General features: G+C 50.0%; 1 protein-coding gene across 6 annotated transcripts in view; it reads right to left on the bottom strand.

Annotated features, from left to right (window-relative positions):
* Positions 1 to 20,437, bottom strand: part of CACNA1D (calcium voltage-gated channel subunit alpha1 D) — a 298,642-nt gene extending 278,205 nt beyond the window's left edge. For all 6 annotated transcript variants that reach the window (XM_079794704.1, XM_079794707.1, XM_079794705.1 and 3 more), the window contains exons 1-3: positions 20,181 to 20,437; positions 17,912 to 18,221; positions 14,031 to 14,136 (exon numbers count right to left, since the gene is read on the bottom strand). In XM_079794704.1, the coding sequence (XP_079650830.1) occupies positions 14,031 to 14,136; positions 17,912 to 18,221; positions 20,181 to 20,247 (483 nt within the window). In that variant the 5' untranslated portion in view covers positions 20,248 to 20,437. The remainder of the gene's footprint in view (positions 1 to 14,030; positions 14,137 to 17,911; positions 18,222 to 20,180) is intronic.
* Between the last annotated feature and the right edge of the window lie 251 nt (positions 20,438 to 20,688).

Raw genomic sequence — 20,688 nt, 5'->3', positions numbered from 1 at the left:
CCCATCTCACAGGTGAGGACACTGAGGTCAGACCACACGGCAAAGAAGAACCAACGGTAACCTGTGTTTCAGTGAGCTTAGTACTGGCAAGTCATTCCCATCTGTGAGCCCGTCTCCCACCCGAACGACGTGCAGAGGGATACAGTGAGGCCCAGGAACCCAGTGTGGTAGGAAGGGCCAAGAGGTCTGAGTCCTGCCCCGGGCACTTCCTGGCTACTTGATCTTGGGTAAGTCATTTAACAGCCCCGAGCTCAGCTTGCCTGCTCTATCCAATGTGAGCAGTAGCCATTGAGAATGAAATCAGACTTGATGATGGAAACACCTGTTCCAATTCTAAGAATCGCCCAATCTCCCCTTTTCTTTTTTTAAAATAATGTTATTTTGAGAGAGAGAGGAAGGGAGGAGGATAGAGTGATGGAAACATCGATGAGAGAGAAACATCTTGATCAGCTGCCTCCTGCACACCCCCTCCTGGGGACCGAGCCGACAACCCAGCTATGTGACCTGACCAGGAATTGAACCAGCCATCTCTTGGTTCATGGGTTGACACTCAACCACTGAACCACACTGGCTGGGCCCAATCTCCCTTTCTGAGCAAACAGCCCTGGGGCCAGAACTCCCAACACCTGTTTTGCTCCTCCACGCTTGTTTTCTTTCCTGTAACATTTCAATCAAGTGATGTCGGGGTCTCCTACCTGGGCCCAGCAGGAACAAGGCACAGCTGGTCAGGTGGATCCCACCGTAGCCGAGAAAGGAGTCTGCAGAGACACCACTCCTGAGTTCCTCTTCCCTGCCTCAAGGGTAACCACAGGGTAGAAGCAGCTTCAGTCTGCCCAGATGTGATAGAATCGGTTCCTGGCCCTTACACCAGCCCAAGGGGAACAAACAACCCCTTAGTGTTGTCTAGGTGAAGATGGGGTGTGGCCAGGTCCTACGACCCACAGGATAACTTTCAGCCACTTCATCACCAGACCACCGACAGCCTCCAGAACTACCACCATCTTAGGCTTTTCAGCAGGACAGGTGGAATGGGGCAGTCTGGTGAAAACACCGCAGAATGGCTTTGGAAAGCCAACCCCTAAACCCAGCACGCCATCCAGGACACTTTCCTGGTGTGGCTGGGGGTCCGGCCCCGACTCTGCCACCCCCTCACTGGGTTGGGAGCAAGCCGGTCAGTCTTCTGAGCCCCCATTTCTTCATCGGGAAAGCTGGGGACAGCAATCCCCACCTGCAGGACTGTGCTGAAACTCGAGGACACGCACCCTGGCTCGCGTGTGGTAGCCCACACTGACTCCGCGTTTTCCAGGATCCAGGGCCTGGCTGGCCCCTTCAGCCGCTGCATTTCCCCTTTCACAGAAGGGGACCAGACTGGGCAAGGAGCAGCAGCTGGCCCGGTCACAGGCAGCAAATGGCAAACCTGGGGACGGAGCCCATACCCCTAACCCCTTACTCCTACACTGACCAGCGCTCAACACAAACCTCTGACCACACGGCAAGCGCTCCACATTTTCCCCTCACAAGGCGACGTTCCAAGGAATTGAAGTGCAATAAAATCTACTTCGTGCCCAAATGTAAACTCCTCTGTCCAGTCCCATCTTAACTGGACTTTTCAGAGGCGTTTCAGAAGATCCGCAGAGGGTTGCAGGGTTCTCAAAAACCTGCCCCCGATTCTCCAGCCACAACCCCCACCCCGAGCCTGGAAAAGCCTCAGGCCGGTGGGAATGAGGAGGCATGGAAAGCTTGTGTGCCAGTGCCCAAGCCTAAGTGCAAGCCCTAACCAAAACCAGGAACGTGAAGCCTGCCCGAGACCCACCTGCCATCCTGCCGACACGCTCTTCTCCGGGGTCCCTGCACGGCTCTGCCCCGTGGCCTCGCCTTCCTCCGCTCAGTGTCTAGATGAGCCTTGACTTCCCTTCCTGGCCTAGCGGGGGAGTGTGAGCTCTTAAATCAGAAAGCCCAGCTGTGAATCCTGGCCCCACCAATTACTAGTCCTCGTGGCCCTGTGCAATCAATTCAGCCACTCCCAGCCTGGTTTCTCACCTGTAAGAGGAGGACCTTAGGAGTTTCTTCGTCGGGATTTTAAGGTGAGGATTAAATGGGAATTAAAGGAGATTATATACACAAAGCCCGCCTAGCCGTCAGTCAGGAGCTAGTAACAAAGGCAATTATCTCTGCCCCCAGCCGCGGTCAACAAGACAGGGTGTGCCAACCACACTCAAACCAGGCGTCTGAGCAGAGACCCGCCGCGTTCCCCCACCAGCACGCCGAGTCCCTCCTGCCCTGCCACGTCCACTGGCCAGTGCCCTGACTCCTTCCATAAGACAATGAGGCCGACTACAGCCAAAGGATTTCCGTCTGTTGGTATACATAAAGAAATGAGAATAATTTATGAAGTTAAATGGGGAATATGGGGGCGACCAAAACTAAGAAAAAAACTGAGGATAATTAAAAGCTGACTGAACGTCCAGCTTGCTTTGAAGACACATTATTTGGTCACGTGATTTTCTAGGTGCCACGACTGCCCCACCCCCACCCCCAGTACTCTCAGACCCTGCCCTGGCCATTAGGGAAGTGTCTGGCTTCAACCAGCTTCCCCGCTGTAACTCGAGCGGGAAGAAAACAGACTGGAGACAGAAGCCTAAGCCCCCACTTGGCTGCTCTTTCACTGTGTGACCCTGGGCGAGTCGGCTGCCGAGTCTGGAAAAGGAACACATCCACCTGACGGTTGCTGAGGGCCTTTCCAATCCCGACCTCGTGGGCCTGTGACTGGCATTCAGCACCAATCCGGGTCAATCAGATCCAGCCGCCCAGCCTACAATGTGCCCCAGCTGGCTCTAATATTGACTAGCTTATTCCGTTGGCCAACCTAAAATATGCAAAGCTTTCTCTACCGTGACCATACCAGCTTCACCCCACGTGGATTTCTAGAAAGAGATTCATCACACACCTCTCTTTTACCAAATTCCTGCTGGCATAGCCACTTCCCGGCATTCTAAATTAGAACTTTAGGTGTTTTCATTTCACTCCCACCAGACAATAATTCTGAAAATAAAGCTTTAAATGGAGTCACCGTTCACTGACATTTCAATAATTCAGACTTTGTGAAAGCCCAAAGACAACTCACTTTTGCATTATCTGGAAAAAAAGGACTACGGGCCTAATTACAGGTACAAAAGGGCCAAGTCACCATTTATCCATTCAAGCTACTTCTGTACAACTTAAAAGCAGTCATTTGAAGATAAACAGTGTTTCATTGCACCCCATTGTTACCTATTTACTGAAGAACATTCAAGGGTATCTTCTTTTAAAAACACTGGTCACGTCCCTAGTTTACATTAGAGATAAAAAAATAAAAACCACATCTCTTCAGGAAAAAAATTAAAAAGAGGGTTTGGGAGGAGTTGTTTGTAGTAATTCATATTCGCCTTTTGTATTCTGATTTAAACCAAATTAAGACAGTAAGCTAATGTGTTTAATGGGCTATCTTTTACACATAATAATCGCTCCAAAAAAGTACCCTATGTATGGTTAAAGGATAGCTGTCAGCCTACTCTTTTTAATCTCCCCAGCTTTAGTCCTGTACTAACTTATATCAAAAGGCCAAGCTCTTACAGCATAGAGAAGAGCCTTCTTTACACCACAGTTTAAAGCTGTGCCCAGCCCTGTAGAAGCCAGGAACCCAGACACCATCTGCTGGCAGGCATTTCCGACTTTAACCAAAGCCCAGCTCACCTGGCCCAGCCAGTGTGCCTGGCCCGAGGGCCCATGCTGTAGATTCCTCCTTGGACTGGGCTCCCGGAAAGTGCTTCCTGGAATGAATGTGGCTGCTTCCCCGTGTTGAGAGGATAAACACCGTGTAAGTTAGAATGTGCTTCCTTTCGCGGCCACTGCTGGAAACCTTAACCGCCAAGGTGGTGCCCAGGTGTTAACCATCTGGCCACCGGGACACCAGGCAAGTCTCCTTTGTTTGTGGACTCCCAAGTGCCCCTTCTTTCATCCTCTCCCGTTTTCCAAGCCGCCGCAGAGCTTTTGAAAGTGGGAGGGGTATAAACCCAATAACATTACCACAATTGTAGCAAGATTTTACTGTGTGCGAAGATAAACTAATTAATGATCAGAGAACTTGGGACAATAGAAACATACCAGTCCTCATCTTGGAACTAAACCATAGCAAGCAAACATTCCAAAACTAAGACTCGATTTTTGTAATTGGCACGTACTTACCTATTAGCTACCAAGAATGAAGTTTCACTTTAAAAGAACGGCAGTACCAAAGCGCATGACACCCAGAGCCAGGGAAAGAACAACAAACTTTGGTGCCTTCCATCTGGGTCTATGGTTCAAAACAGATTACAGACCTAGTGCTCGGGGTGCAAGGAACTTCTGCTCCACCAGATGCTCGGATGCCTATCAAACACCCAAGAGAGAGGCTGTCCCCTGCCCTCAAGACTTCCTTTCCCATAAACTAACGTGAGGATTAAATGAGAAGTAAAGGAGATTATATATACACAAAGTGAGAGAACAAATCGTCGGAGGTGAATGAGCATGATCTCAAGGAGATGTGCAGGTGGGAGCTTGAATGGATCCAGGCCTGGTGCCGGGCAATGTGTGTGGAAATTTAAAATGCACTATCCTCCCACCCAGAGAGTTTACTTCTAAGTACTTACTCCAGAAAAGTGCTGGCTTGTAAGGATGTCCAGTGGAGTACTGTTTGAAATGGGAAAACTTCAGGAACTAACCTAAATGCTCATCAGCAAGAGAAACTAAACCACGGTGCAGTCACACATGGAATAGTCTTCAGCCACGAAGAAGTTGTTAGATCTCTACATACAGATATGGAAGATCGAGAAGACTCATTAAGTGGGGAAGAGGAAGCTCTAGGATGCATGTGTTATGTTCCCGCCTGGGTAAAATTTAAAATACCCAAACTGCATAAATATGTATTTCAGAATGCACAGTTTATATACATATACACAGTGAACATCAATTCTGAAAGGATCGCACCCAAGCAATTACTGTGATTAGAATGAGCTAGGTAGGTAAAGGGGAATTGTCACTTTATCTGTATTAATTGTTTGCAAAAATGTACTGTGCGTTACTTGCATACATTTGGGGTGATTATTTACTCTGAGAATGCAAAATATGAAAACCGAAGGGTGTCTCTGGCCCCACGCAGCTGCGTGCAGGGAGTGGGTGCAGCACCGCCTGGAAGTCAGGGAGGCGTGAGCCTGGTGCGCTCTGCACGGCAGGTCTCGGTAAATATCTGTTGAGTGATGGTGCCTGGACTTCCTTTCTTATAAACAAGCTTCAAGCTCTACAAAAATATCTGTGAGTCTACAAAGTGCTAGGCTTTCCCGTGGACACAGGAAAGGGGGCAGGGTGGGCCCCTCAGAAGATGAATGAGGCAGGAAAAGGCGTGAGCCCCTCACCCAGTGCGCTTTGAGTCCCCAGGCACAGCTGGCCACCCATACCTCCCTCCCGCCGCCCAGGCCGGGGCCACCTGCCACCCACACTTCTGAGTCGTCTGCAGCCCGCCTTCCCTTCCTTGGGTCAGCCCCCGATTCCCTGCAGCCTGACCCTCTCATTCACTTATTCAATAACTTCGACAGCTGTCCTGTGATTTCTAAAATTACCACTCAGCCAGTAGGGAGGAAGAAAAATTAGCAGAAATCACTGCTTTGAGGTTCTGGAGAAGAAACTCATTTTCCCCAGTCTGGGCAGTGTCTGGGGTCCTATTTAGTTAAAATCACCAGAGGAAGGCTTCATTCTACAAGGTCTGTGTCAAAAACACCCCTGCTAACATCCACTCACCAGCACTTTTCCCCAGCTCTTACACACAAAGAAAGAGACAGACAAGACAGACACAGAGAGGCCCTGATCACCGAGGGCGATTCCTCCTCCATCCCTGTCTTCAGCTGTTCTGTGTCCTCCTCCCACCACCCATTGCCAACCTTGCTCACCCAGCCTCACTCCCTGCAAGAGCCCCAGCTGTGAGAATACCAATCTCACTTCAATTAAAAAGGGAAGACCGCCAGAACACAATTTATATGCCTTATTGGCCCCATTAAACTTTTTGAAAACTTAACAAAAATCCTATCTAATAAAGAGGCAATATGAAAATTGACCGTCATGCCGTAACAAGATGGCTGCGCCCACAACAGAGGCAGGATTCCGTAACACAAGATGGCTGTGCCCACAGTGGAGGCCGAGTTCCCGTAACAAGCCTTAACGAGCAATCAGCAGGGGCCTGAGACTGCGTGGCACTGGGCCGGGGCAGGGGACCTGAGTCTGTGCCCCCCGCCTGGTGGGGTTTGACAGGGGGCCTCAGGCCACGCCCCCTGCACCGGCGCCAGGCCGGGGGACCTCAGGCCATATCCCCAGCCCGACAGAGCTTGACGGGGGACCTCAAGGCGCGCCCCTCACCCCAGCCCAAGTCAGGGAACCTCAGGCTATGCCCCCCGCCCTGGTGCCAGGCCGGGGGACCTGAGGCTGCGCCCCCTGCCTGGTGGGGCTTAACCGGAGACCTCAGGCCATGCCCCCTGCCCAGCAGGGCTTGAGGAGGGACCTCAGGGTGCACCCCCTGCCCCAGTGCCAGGCTGGGGGACCTCAGGCCGCGCCCCCCACCCCAGCGCCAGGCCAGGGGAACTGAGGCTGTGCCCCCTGCCATGCGGGGCTTAATGGGTACCTCAGGCCATGCCCCCAATCCGTGGGGCTTGACAGGGACCTCAGGCCACGCCCCCCGCCCCTGCGCCAGGCCAGAGGACCTGAGGCCGCACCCCCCGCCCAGCAGGGTTGATGGGGACCTCAAGGCATGCCCCCTGCCTCAGGCCGCGCACCCCGCCCTGGCGCCAGGCTGGGGGACCTGAGGTTGCGCCCCCCGCCTGGCGGGGCTTGACTGGGGACCTCAGGCCATGTCCCCCTGCCCCCCCCCCCCCCACCGAGCACCAGGCCAGGTGTCCTGAAGCCACGCCCCCCACCCCACGGGGCTTGACAGGGGTGGGGCCGGCCTGGTCTGGATCTAGCCCAATGGGGGTAGGGCCGACTGGGTCTAGGTCTTGCACGATTTTGAGGTGCACGTGGGTGGGCGGAGACTTGACTCTGGTGCCCCAGACTCTGACAGGAGGAAGATTTTCATATACATTTTACTAATTTTCTTTCATCTCTGACACTTCTATTATAGAGAAAGGGCAAATAGCAATATTAAAATATTTCCTCTAATTAATTCCCTTTTAATGTGCACGAATTTCGTGCACTGGGTCACTAGTAAACAAATAAAAAGGGAAGACCTCTTCTGGCATCCCTTATCTCAGGCACACGGGCAGAGGAGGCCTTGAGCGGCACCTCCTCTCCTGCGGAGGGCTGAGAGCCCCAGGAGTCTGCGCGTGGCAGGAGGCAGACGTAGGAATGTTCCCATCTATTCCTGGAAGGCCTGCCAACCACCACCCCCACTCCGCAGGGCAGGGACACCCACCAACACTCCCCGCAGAGCCTCATCCCCGCAACAGTGCCCCCGCCACCCGCTGCCGACCCACAGCTCACGCTCCAGGACTCCGGAGCCTCCTCTATTTCTTTAGGGACATTCTTGGGGGAGGAGCTGGTGGGATCTGTCTGGAGTCCCCCCTACCTCCGTCACCAGTATTTACTATAGAGACATAGGTGTCTCTACTCCTGGGCAAGTGGCCCCCTCTGTATGAGGTACTTCCCACATTCTGCGGACAGTAAAAAAAAAAAAAAGAAAGAAAGAAAAGAAACAAATACTGGTAGGGAAGGTTTAAAAAGTAAACCACCCACAAATCTGCGACAGGGGTCTCTTGTTTCTCACACAGTCCTTTTTTTTAAACACAGAACTTGATCTGTGGTTGAGGAAGAAATGCATCTCCCCACAGGCCCTCCACCAAATGCACCTGAAGTGGTGGTGTGTGAGGTGGACCCACTGAGGCCAGTGGCACTGCTGCCCGGCGGAGGGCTGGGTGCGGGGTGGCGTCCGGACGCCCTCTCTAAGCCCTTTCCAGCCGTGTCCGAGCACTTCTACGCCCTCGGACTTTTCAGTTACCTGAGTTAATAAATTACACACACATGTATACTTTTTTTTTTTCAACTAAGCCCATGTGAGTTGCATTTCTGAAACTTGCAATCCAATGGGTTCTGGCTAATACATCAACATATCCAAATATCCTCCCTCTACAGCTCATCTGTAAAGGGTCCGAGCAGGGAGGAGCCAGTGTGTAAGGTGTAACTATAAAACCGGGGTACACATTTTAACACATCAGCCAAAAAGTGAGGACCCTTTTGGAATCCTTCTCTTTAAGGAATGTTAAGAATAGCAAATCCGAATTCTTTAAGGGTTGGATTTGCGTTTTGAAAAACTGTCAATACTCGACTAAAGTCAGTTGGATTAAGTATCAAGGTAATGTGTCCTTTGTCAAAATGAGGTGAAACTGCAAAAGAGATGTGATTCTTTGATGGGCACATAAACTGGCCCACAGTTCATGATCAGGAAACCAGCTTTGGAAAAAGTGTTACTGCACAAAGCCACCCACCGCAGTCATTGTGCTGCTCCCCCTCGCCCCTCTTCACATGAAACGTGACCCACACATCCACCCGAGCACAGTCACTCACTCACGAGTGGCTCACGTACCACTCGGGACACAGGTGCCAGCTATGACTTAAGGACTCCAAAAGCATCACGTACTGCTTCAGATATAAAGAGTTACATTTGCCAAGAAAGACACAACCCTGAAATTAAAGGCACCCTCTGACAGGTGTTTCCTGGGATTCTCGTAAATACTGGACAGCGAAAGTCCAGTCTCTTCGGCAAACATTAATCATTAGCCAACTGTTGAAAATTAACTCCTGATCTATAAGGACACACCGTGGAGCCCTTGGGCGGTCGTTCGTTTATATAGTCACTCACTCCACAGGCATTTTCTGGTGCGCCTCTCGTACGCCAGGCACAGGGTTAAGTTTGAAGCGCTATCTAGACGAACCAGCCTCCTGCCTCAGCTTCCAGGAACTCCTAGGCTACTTTCATGCAAAGTCACTCAGCTGTTCGACCAAAGAGCCAGGCTGCCACACCCCAACCCACTCCCAGAGCAGTTATAAAAGCAGGCGGACACGGGCTAGCGTCTGTCAAGAGGAGAGTTTACCATGCTTGCAGGAGTTCAGAGGAAAGCGAGTACCTGCTCTTAGGCGGGGAGGACAGGGATCCGAGAAGGCTGAAACAGAGGCAGACAGACCTGGGCACGCAGAAACGAGAGCGCACACCATCCAAAGACAGCCGAGCAAAGGCACGGTGCAGGTGAGGTGCAGAACGGACACCCACCTGAGAGGCTAAGCCCAACGAACCAGGTGGGTTACAATCCACACCACTCCCTCTGTGCAAAAACGGTGACATGCTGACCTATGACTGTGCAGATCCACGGGACTCACAGTTAAGCCCAGGAAACACTGCACATTGGGGTCTCAGCCATGGAGAAGAGAATGCAATCAAAGGAGACGATCCCACGGCGTTCCTGGCCGTTGTGCACTTCTGGTCCCACTGACAACTGTCCCCAGCCAGCGCTGCTTCCCCGAGGTGCCCCACCCAAGCTCTGCTCCTCGGAGCCCCAGAGCACAGGCTGGGCTGGACTGACTGCTCAGGCCTGACACCAGGTAGTCGGAGGGCTCCTCCAGCCACAGGCACACATGAGGGTCATAAGACCCTAAGCTTTTCAGAAATAAATGCTTATAGCTTCCCACCCACCCCCCGCCAAGGATCTCCAAGGGGTTCCCAGAGGGTCCTGTCATCCAGGAAAATCCTGAGCACGGCTCTGGGGAAAGAATAGGGAGGTGCCCCTCCTGAGAGCGTTCACTCGGGGCGTCAACAACACACATTACTGAGCATCTCTTCCTCACCACCGGCCAGGCACTGCCGGGGACTGGAAATGGTTCACTGTGAACTATGTTCTGAAGGTAATGATAAAATATGCAGATGAATAACTAAAATATAGGATATTTTATCTGTAAAGTGCCACGAGGGAGGTTCAGATAAGAGTGTTACTTCAGAGCAGGGTCTGAAAAGACCTCATGGGAGAGACACACTTTGGGATTATTCCTGAGCAGCTATAGGAACAGGGACACATAAAGAAAGACTAGCAGGACTAATGAGGCATTTCGGATGGAGAAAGCGGTGGAGGAGAAACCAGGATGTGGACAAGTGGAGAGGAGGGTGTTTAGGAACTTATGGTGGACAGATGGGTAAGACTGTGAAGGAGAGGAATGTAGGATAAACCAAAAAAGGTTGGACAGACCACGGAGGACCCGGCCGTGGAGTTTGGCCTTTCCCCAGAGGGCAGTGGGTAGCCACTGAAGCCTCAGGATCACTTATCCAGCAACAGGCATGCAGCTGTGGTGGGCTGGAGAGGAAGGGGAAGACGTGGAGGATGCTGTAGAGGCAAAATGTCAACAGGCTAAACACAAACTGGCCTCAACAAGATGAGAAAGGGGGCAGAAAAGGCGCCAAAGACTTAGTGGAGCTTCTCGTTGAGTTACCCAGACTTCATTGAGCAGCTGGCAGGAGGCAAGCACTTTGCCTGATAAAGTGCACGGGCCTTGCCCTCCGTGGGTGTGGGCATCAGCAGGCCTCAGGGCAGGTGTGACGTGGCAGATGAGCATCCCTGCTTTTGTTGTTGTTGTTATTCCTCACCAGAGGATATTTTTCCATTGATTTTTAGAGAGAGAGGGAGAGACAGAGAGGAATATCAATGTGAGAGTGACACATCAATTGGTTGCCTCCTGCACACGCCATGCCCCCGACCGGACTAGAACCCGGGACCCTTCAGTCTGCGGGCTGATGCTCTATCCACGGAGCCAAACCGGCTAGGGCGAACATCCCTACTTTAGACCGTTATAATGTGAGGCCGTTCAGCACCACAGAGAAACGGGAGGTGGGCTGGGCGAGGCGGGGGTACCAGGAACAGGCTGCACAGACTGAAAACTGTTCAACCACGTCAGTTTGCTTAGGAGAAACTCGAGTTTGGGAAGCACAATAAAGCATTTTTCAACACCATGAGGTACAATATTGTAATCATCCCCACTCTAACACTCCATAAAGAGCTCCCCCACACCCCGTGCTAAGAAGAAAATTAAGTAAGTGATATACGTTTTCAATAAGTGGGACTGAGGAAACACTGCCACTCACGGAGCGAAGAGGGATGTTACTGTGGGAACTGAGCTGCACCGTTTCCATGGCTTCAGCCTCACTAGTTCCCTGCAAGTCCACAAATGTACGCTGCATTGAAACTTGAGATTGTTTATACTTTTTTTTTTTTTTATCTAACCCTGGGAAAACTTGCTGCCCCCAAGGTAGTTTCTAAATCCCCAAAGCTGGCTGAGTTATGCACAACCCACACCAAACATACACTGTACCTACGGGGATGGCCAGGTTCCTCACCCAACAAAGCAATCACATCACTGCCAACAACCTGTAACAGGCAGGGACACCTTCCACAGAGCCGGCCCCGGATCTCACTCTGCGTGCTCGACATACACATTTCCCACAGAGCTCTGCAGCAGAGAAAGCCACGAGCTCCCGGGGAATGTAAAGCTTGGCAACCCATCCCGGTCTCTGACCTCTGTTGTGCCATTCACAGTCACTGAAAGGTATTTACTACAGATGAAAAACAAGCTTCGCGCAGCTGCCTCTAAACCCATCCCAAAAATAGAGCAATCGCTTTGGTACAAATTGGGTCAAACGTATAAAAAAAAACACCCCGGCTCCCTGGCGGGAGGACTGACATGGCATGGGACCTCGCTAAGAGTCAGGGGAAATCCACAGCGCTCTTCCCTTCCCACAGTGGGAAAGGAAATATTTAAAGAGTCAGACAGAGAATAAACTCATCTGACCACGTGACCATCCTAGTGAACACAAGACAAACTCGGGAATGCTCTGAGTTTCAGAATGCTAAGAGGTCAGAGAAATAGCTGTTGGTTTTGAGAAAGGCCTGCCAGAAGAACACACTGCCCCATCCCCCCCGAAAGAACGACCAGTTTTTAAGAATTGTGAAAAAAGGATAAACTGAGGAGGGGCTGCCAGGGAGAAGAAGAGAGATTTACCCATCTCCTATATTTCATTCCATCCCTTATTAGCTAAGAAACCCAGATGGTTTGACAGCACATATATTAGTGCCCCAAATTTCCCTGGGAAGAATCAGAATATTAATTGGCTATACATGCTGAGCTTCATTAATTTTTCCATTGACTTGAATTAATCTGCCTCTCTGAAAGGTGTTTATTTTCTAAGTTTGTTTAATCATGTTCTCTTGAGCTCCAAAAAAACAACAACCACACAACAAACTGGGTCAGCATCCACGTTGTTAAATTTGGTAACAAGGCTGACACCATCTGTGGCCTAGACAATGAGGACCTACCCCCACTGACGGGGGCTTTTCGGTACTTCTGCTTTCCCTGTGAAGTGATCATCTAATGTCGCTATCTGCAACAAACGCAGAAGCTATTTTAAATATGCAAAGTTACACAAATCATCTTTAGCCCAGTATAAATATGTACTAACAGTAATTGTGTGTATATATATCTAACTCCCATTTACAAGTGAATTTTCAGTAGCAATATCCACATATTTTTAATTATCTAGAAATCTGACCAGAAAACCCCAAAGATGAACAGACATCATGCTACATCTGAACTATGCCGCATATTTTACATGTACCATGAAATCTGGTACATAAACCATGGGGGCTACTATCGCAAGGGCACAATTTCAGGATCTTCAGAACTCAGCAGAGCACTGCCCACACCAATTCTGCTGTTACAACCCTCAGTCAAGATCATCCAGCCCTACTGAAACACAGCTTCGCCAGGAGAAACCAAAACAAATGGGACTCGCTCAAAGAAGAGAAAGCAAAACAATGGAGCGCGTTTCCTGTGGGCACCAGCCCCCTCCTCCATCTGCCTTCCTTCCTTCCCGGCCTCCAATTATAAAGGACTGATCTGGCAAGGATGCTGCGGCTCCAGAAAGAATCCTGAAATGGCTTCTGAATCATCAAGGAAAGATTACAGAATTTCAGAGGTAAAAACAATCCTAGTGACCTTCTCATCCAATCCCCTTAATTGGCAGGTGGGTGAAAGGCAATGCAGAAAGGGCATGGGAAATGCCCCGAAATGTAGCCAGCTGACATTCAAGTGGGGCAAGCTCCTAGTCCCACACTAGTACTCTTCAGGGCTTTTTTAAATTTACTTTTTAACTATATCAACCTTTCCCAAAGGAAGCTCCAACGAAACACTGGTTCTGTGATGTGTTCTGCCAAAACAATGTTTAAAGAATCCATGACCAATTACTTTTAAGGACTAGCTGAGTTAAACAAAATGAAACTGGTTTTTTAACTACAAACCTTCCCGGAGCTTTTACTTGAGCTAATGTGCACTATAAATCTTGAGGAGGGCAATAAAATATGTGGAAGTGTCCCAATTTATTTAACCACGGAATCATTTTATCTTGGGGCATTTCATAGGACTGGGAGTAAGAACTTCACTTCTACACTGTGCTTCTCTGAGTGATGCACCACGTAGTTCATTGGCTTTGTTGCACTCTACTTCCCTAAAAGTTAATAGTTTATACACAACATCTATGGTAATTCTCTACTTACCAGAAAAATTGACCCAAGTACCCACCACTCCCAAATAACACTGGGTTTAAACAAACAAACAAAAAAGCTAATATTATCAGGAAAAGAATGGTAGACAACAAAGGCCTATATGGAGAGAAAAGTCATTTTAAAATCTGCTAAAACCTCTTCCATAAAAAGTTCTACATCTATTTATACAAGATTCGTGACTTTAAACACTTTCATTCAGGATAAATTTGAGAACACACGTTTTAAAAAAAAAAAAAAAAGGCAGCCACTGTTGTAAAGCTCCGGGAAACAACGCATGCATAGCTGTAACTTCCACCACCCAGAAAGCTAGCTGCCAGTAAGCATACAGGCAAATGATAACCACACATCAGGACAAGGAGGTACTCAGAGGACACTTACCAAGTTATGATTTGTTGAATTCGAATCATCTTCAGGGAATGGGATGTAAATAGCTAAGGCCACACAATTGGCAAAAATAGCCAATAATATAAATATGTCAAATGGTCTGAAAATTTTTGTTAAGGTATATACATATATATATATACACACACACACATACACACGTGTGCATATGTTATACAAACACAAACCATCTCTCATCGCACTCCCAAACACACCACTTTTGAATCACTTTTAAAATGGAAGTTATATATACAAACTGACTGTTGTGAGAAATCATCTCACTGTAGATGTTGCTATCAAATGACCTCTCCGTGTCTTCTTCTTCTGTTACAAAGATCATGTTACATTCATGCTTCTGCTGAGCATTTTATATTAAAGCCTAACAGTACATCCAATGAGGGCACTGTGCGAACCAGGTTTCTGTTTCTTATAGTTTTAACACCAACAAGGGCCTTAGAAAGCTAAATTTCTGGCTGTTTGTTTCTTTCCTGACCCAAAGACAAGTCATCACGAGACAAATCTCTCCAACAAATCCTTGCCTTGGAGTGTTAGAGCCATTTTCTCAGGGATATTGGCCAGGTCAGTCTGAATCTCCTGTCTGGACCCGGGGCAGGCCAAGTCACCAGGACCTTCTCCATTCTACCTGTGACGATCTCGTGGCCTGTCCCAATTCCTCAGACACTGTAATACGCAAGCTAGGCTTCAGCTCCCTCCTCGGCCTTCTCTACTAATCAATGGTTTGCTTTAAATTAGAGTTGGACTGGAGCTGAGTTTACAATGTGCTGTTACTGCATTTACTTCATCACACATTAAATTAAAAGCCATAAGAAATCAGCACCAGACACTTTTCTTTTTTTAGCACCAGACACTTTCAAAGTAAAATGTAACAATTCTAAATCTCAGGGGTCGCTCTGTCTGGAAGAATCACTGAGGTCAGCTTTCAAGAGACACTTGCTTCAACATTCTAGTGTTACTAAGAGACAATGTCAAAACTGGCAATACCAAATTTGACACCTGCCAAAATGTCAAATTTTTCTCCTTTTGGTTTTCAGCCTTTCCAAATGTAAGGTTTCCTGAGCACCAACCTAAGCTGCAAGTTTGGGGCTTGATTTTCCAAGTGTTTCTCCCATAGGCTAACCCACAAGGCAAGGCCACGGGTTTAACTAAACACCTCAGAGTACTGAGAACATGAACAGATCCTCCTCCATTCATTCTGATATCCTTCTGGGAACCCCAAAACTGCTGCAGGAAATGAAAAGCCCTCCCCTCTCTGGGGATACCTTGGGTTTCGTGAAACTTCAGCCCCTTGAAGAGCGTCAACACTCATTGGAGTAAGGGCGTGAGCGATGTTATTCCCTCGCTGATGTTGATGGGTTCATTTTTAAATTCAGTTAGTTTTCATTCATGTTTATTCTCTTAACCCATCTAGTCCTGTGAGATCTCTTATGTAGAGGTCCAACTTTAAGGAAATCCAAATTAAGACGTCAGACTCTCTTTATTTTTATGTTTAGCAGTTCCTACTGAAATTTTAAAAGCCAACTGCCCCAGTGTTGTTCTATATAGAAACACACTGTCTCCCCCCTCCTCCACACCACCATGCTTTCTTTTTAATTTCCCAACACCTAAAGGATAAACCAGCAAATCCGAGAAATCCTGAAGCTGTTCAGGAAGGCCAGACGTAAGTATTTTGTTCTCGATGGTGGTCCCGTTGCAGTCTCCAGGTATTGGTGGACACGATCCCACTGCCACAAGATTTTTACCAGCCACAGAGAACGGAGCAATAGAGGAACGGATGGGTCGGACCCTAAAAATTCCTTCTGATAAGGCGACACTCCTCACCTCGCCAAGGTGCAGGACTCCCTCTGCCTCGCCTGTGTGCACACACAAACTAGGCTCTCTCTCTCCCCGAGCTGGCTGGGCCTGGCACAGCGGGCTTTCAGAGGATTTCTAGAACCTGCCCCCTGCACTAGGACACTGTCCTTTGAAAACAAACAAACAAACAAGCGATATCACGTAAGTATCTAGTCTACCAACTGTCCTGTTTGTGGGCAGGCTCCTCCCTGCACTGGCAGCCACATCCCCAATTCCTGTACACGCGTGTCTGGCGACACAGAAAAGGGCGTCGGCGGCATGATCCAGGAAGTCACTCCAGGCACATAGATTGCTATGTACAAACCACTGTGCACAAAGAGCAGCAGCACCAGGCCTCCCACCTCGCTGCACAGGGAACGAATGACTCCACCGACGGGTCTCTGCTTACTCAGAGTCCCCGCAAGCCAGCCTCAGGAGGAGATCTTTCTGGCAAAATGCAACCACTGCCTCCGACCCCAGGGACGCCACCGGCACACCCTCTTTACCTAGCTCTCCCTCTGGGCCGGCACTGGTATTCATTCTCAGACTAGAAAAGAATTTAAAGAGAAAACACATCCACACCACCCCAGCCATGTGAGAGACACCATAACTCCCTCTAGAGAAGAGACATCTGTTTGAAAAAGGAAAAGAACGTGAAAACCCCTCAAATCCTATCCTTGCATTTGGCTGCTCTCTCCAAAACCTTTCTAGAGAATTACCTCATTTTAACTCCGTGTGCGTGAGCACAGAGGTAGCCAGTTAAGACGGAATGTAAACAGCTGCCTGGCTAGGTACTCAAATTGTAAGAGGGTTTCTGCTCTACCTTCTAGCCCTTTCCAACATCCTCCCTTTTTAGTGTGGCCCCTCCCACAAGATGTGGGTGTGGGGGGAGCCCTAGGTTCACACTCCTTCCTATAGTTAGAAACTGCTCTAAGGCCCCCTGTCAGCCCCAAATAGACTTCTGGGGAAAGGAGATGCGTTGTTTTACCCAGACCAGTGAATGGACTAATTAGAAAGCCATTTGCATAGAAAGAAGGCCTCGGTCAACCTTTTCTGAAGGGAGGCGGTAACTGGAGCCTGGCTTCCAGATTTGGGGAAGGGGTTGAGCAGGCCAGCACCCTAGTTTTCCAAGTCCTGGGACGTAACCACCATTCTTGGGGCACGTGGAGTTCAGTTTTAAATATGCAAAGGGACACCCAGACATGTAATTCCAGCCCAAGGACATAGACAGAATTTCTTAGAAAAGCAGCAACTGCAAATTCCTCCACTGAGAGGGCTGTTCAAATAACTCCTCAGGGCTGGGGAAAGGAGGCGGCCACAAACCTCTCCCTTCACATGCTCCCTCAAGCTCACGTTCAAAAGCCTTTTCGGAACCTGTCAAAAGGAAATTCCAGAAAGTCGTAACATTGATGAGCACAATGCTCCCTCCCTCTGAAGCCAGTGCTCGTATGTGTAGTCACCTGAACCATTTGAATCGCCAAATGTCAGAGCTGGAAGCAACCTCAGCATTAATTGGAATTTCAGAAGCAAATCCCAAAAATCAAAATGAGAAGATTCCACTAAAGGTCAAAAAATGTATTTACTTCTAGTGGAGTCTCATACACTCTTCATTTTTGTTCATCCGGAGACCTTAGTTGCAACAGGTTCAAAGCATACCACTGCCCCAAAACAACAGTGGCTTTAAACTAGCCATCTAATGCCAAATGACCAAAAGTTAAGTTTCACATTGTAATTATCTACCACTTTGAAGTTTGGGGATGTCACTCTCTCCCCTCACTACCACCACTACACACATACACATACACACACACACACACAGTAGGTTAAATATACCCACAGAGCCACCCCTCTGCCCCTTGAGGAGATAGAAAGGTATAGTAGCATACAGTGAAACCCTTTACACACAGCTTCTGTTGCACACATTCCAGACTGCTACCACTTTGTAAGTGCCATTTCAGAACACAAATCCTTTTAAAGAACAGATGGCAAAAGAAAATGAGAAAGACTTTCCCCCAGAAAAAGGATACTTCCATTCCACTATACTAATGCAGGCTCTTCGGATGGGGTTATTGAGTGATAAACAGAAGAGGGCACGGGCAGGCCGGCTGTTAGACGAGTTACCCTGTTTTTTGCTCTTGGTGTATTGCTGACGTTTTCTTTGGGAGAGAGATCCTACAGGTGGGGGTGCGGAGGTGCTCATAGTTTGGGCAGCCTTGGCCTGTCTCGCAGCATCGATTGCAGCCTGCCAAGACAGGACGGTTTGCTTGGAGCTATTCGGCTGAGAAGTTGGTCCTTCACCAGAAAGAGAGAACCTGGTGCCTCTTGCATAGTTTGCTTCTGGAAAGAAAGAAAAATATATATTTTTTTATGAGAACCCAGTGTCAAAAGAAAGCAAAGATTGCCTCCCATAAGTAACAAGGGGGAAACATCCCCATGTTTCCATGTTGAACCTCATGTCCTGTTTTTCAGGGACAGCGATTTGGTCAGCCAGAGCACGCTGCCCTGAGTGCCAGTCACACAGGACCTTGCAGCAAGGCGCCCAGAGGGTGCACACCTCTCTACATCCATGAAGTCCCAAGGCATCTTCCAGTGCATTTCTCCAGACAAACTGAGGTCATTCCCACGTTTATTCCACATCTTTTCCGGTTTAAAACCCGTGTATCTCTAATGAGTTAACAGATACGTACAACAGCTTTTCTCTAAAATAACTACCACCATCACACACACCAAAAAAAAAAGGCAATGCCAATAATTCAATAGTCTTAATCATTCTCAGAGTGTTACTCCAACATCTTTCCACAGCCGCAAATTCATTTTTTCAGCATGGAATAAAGAAATCTCCGCTGGCACCAGGGCCATACCCAAAGCCCCGTAACAAATATCTAGATTATGCACTGACACTTCCTGCAAATGAAAATTCATGATGGTTGGGACTCATTTCCTCCGCGGGCTTCCGAAAACAGAAAACATCTTTAGGGCTTTTTTGCATTTTAAATTGCAGCCGCAGCAGCCAAGCCAGCATCCAGAGAAACAGACCAGGCAGGCAGCCTGCACCCCTGCGCCTTGGAGAGCCGGGCTGGATGATGCCAGGGGGCCTCGAGGCCTAAGCAGGAATCATCTCAGCGTAGCTGGCATCCCGGTGCACAAGGGCAGAACCCCAAGGAGAGAGACGTGCAACGCCCCCTCTGGCTTTGGGTCAGGCCGCTACCTAAGCTGGCCTCCCCCGCACCTGCCTAAAAAGGGTCACAACCTTCTTACTGAGACAGAAGTCAAAGTGAGAGTGGTGGAAGACGAAAGAAGAGGGACGGGCGTTTGCAAAACCAATGCTTGCTAAGTACAGAACGAGGGAAGAGTCCAAGCTAGCACAGGTCTGCCTGCCCAGCCCCCTGGGAAGGGGACCACCCACCGGGGCGGGCAGAAGCCAGTCCGGGCCTGGAAAGGTGGGGCGCCCAGCCTTTCCTTGGGGAGCGCTCACCTGGGAAGGCTGCAAGCCCACGGGGGTTGCGGAGGGCCCCGGCGACCTCCTAGGAGGGAGGAGGAGGGCTGGCCAGCAGCTGCTCCAGCCTCCCTCGGCCCCGCACAGCCGGCGGCTGGGTAGCTGCACGTGGCGCCCGGCCGGAGCTGGGGAAGGGAGCCCCGCGGCGGCGGCAGCGACTCCCGACTCCCCGGGCATTGCTAGGTTACCGACGTGTGCACAGCGGCACTGGGAGCGGGAATACGAGCTCCCCCGACCCCTGGCCAGCGATTCGGGGAGACCTGGCCTCCCTCTCAGGGGAGGGGTGTGCTTCGGCCAACGGCGCGAAGGGTGAAACCCAGCAATCGTAGAATTTTGAGGAGGCCACCGGAGACCTTGTTCCTAGTCCCAAAGGGGCTGGGAACGAGGTGAAGGCGAGAAGCGGCTGGAAAGGGGGCTCCGGCTGAAGACTAACAGCCACCCCTCTTCCATCGCTCGGGGGCGTTGGAGGAAAGTTGAGCCCGAGGACACGAACCCAAATCACCTCGGGGCGAAGCCCCCCCCCCCCCCCCGCTAGACAGCACTCCGCCAACCCCACGGCCGCCCCCACCCCACAAATGCAGAATTAACTCTGACATTCAAGGCCTGGAGGGGAGCGCGGAGTGGCTGTCACGCATATCCCCTTTCGGTAGATGACACCGAGCCAGAAACATCCTCTCCAACCCCCTCAACCCACCCAGCGCGGCAGAGACGGGAGGGGTGAGCACGAGGAGGGGGTGGGAAGAGGAGGACCGTGACAAGGATTGGATTCGGCAGCGGGTGCCCAGGCTCTGGCTGCTCACCGTTCGCGTGGTCCGCTTGCTGCTGCCGTTGATGCTGCATTTTTTTCATCATCATCATCATCATCATCCACGAACATTGATTGAGCGCCTACTGAGTGCAGGGCACTGTGCTGGGCGTAAGGGCGGGGGTGGAGCGGGTAAGGGGTTACCGATAGGTAGAAGCCGAGGTCCCTGCCCTTATTCTCGCTTCAGCAGGGGGTGGGGAGGGACGGGGACAGATAACAGAAAACAATAATTTCTAAAAACCGCTCGCCACCCACGCTCCCTCTTTTTCAAAAATGGAGCAAAATAAACTTTTTTAAAAAATAAGACCAGATGTATATATTATCTTAATAATATATACATGTAATTTTTTTTTTTGCTGCAAAGGAGAATTGGCTTGGTCCCCTCCTCTAGCGGAGGAGCGCCGCGGCGATGCTGGCCCGGCCGCCGGGGCCGCTCCGCGCGCCCCCCATGCCCGCCGCCCGCCGCGGTGCCCGGTGCCCGCCGCCGCCGCCGCCGCCGCCCG

This window comes from Cnephaeus nilssonii (genome assembly GCF_951640355.1).
Source record: "Cnephaeus nilssonii genome assembly, chromosome: 17".
Classification (NCBI taxonomy): domain Eukaryota; kingdom Metazoa; phylum Chordata; class Mammalia; order Chiroptera; family Vespertilionidae; genus Cnephaeus; species Cnephaeus nilssonii.
This window is presented reverse-complemented; position numbering and strand designations above follow the sequence as displayed.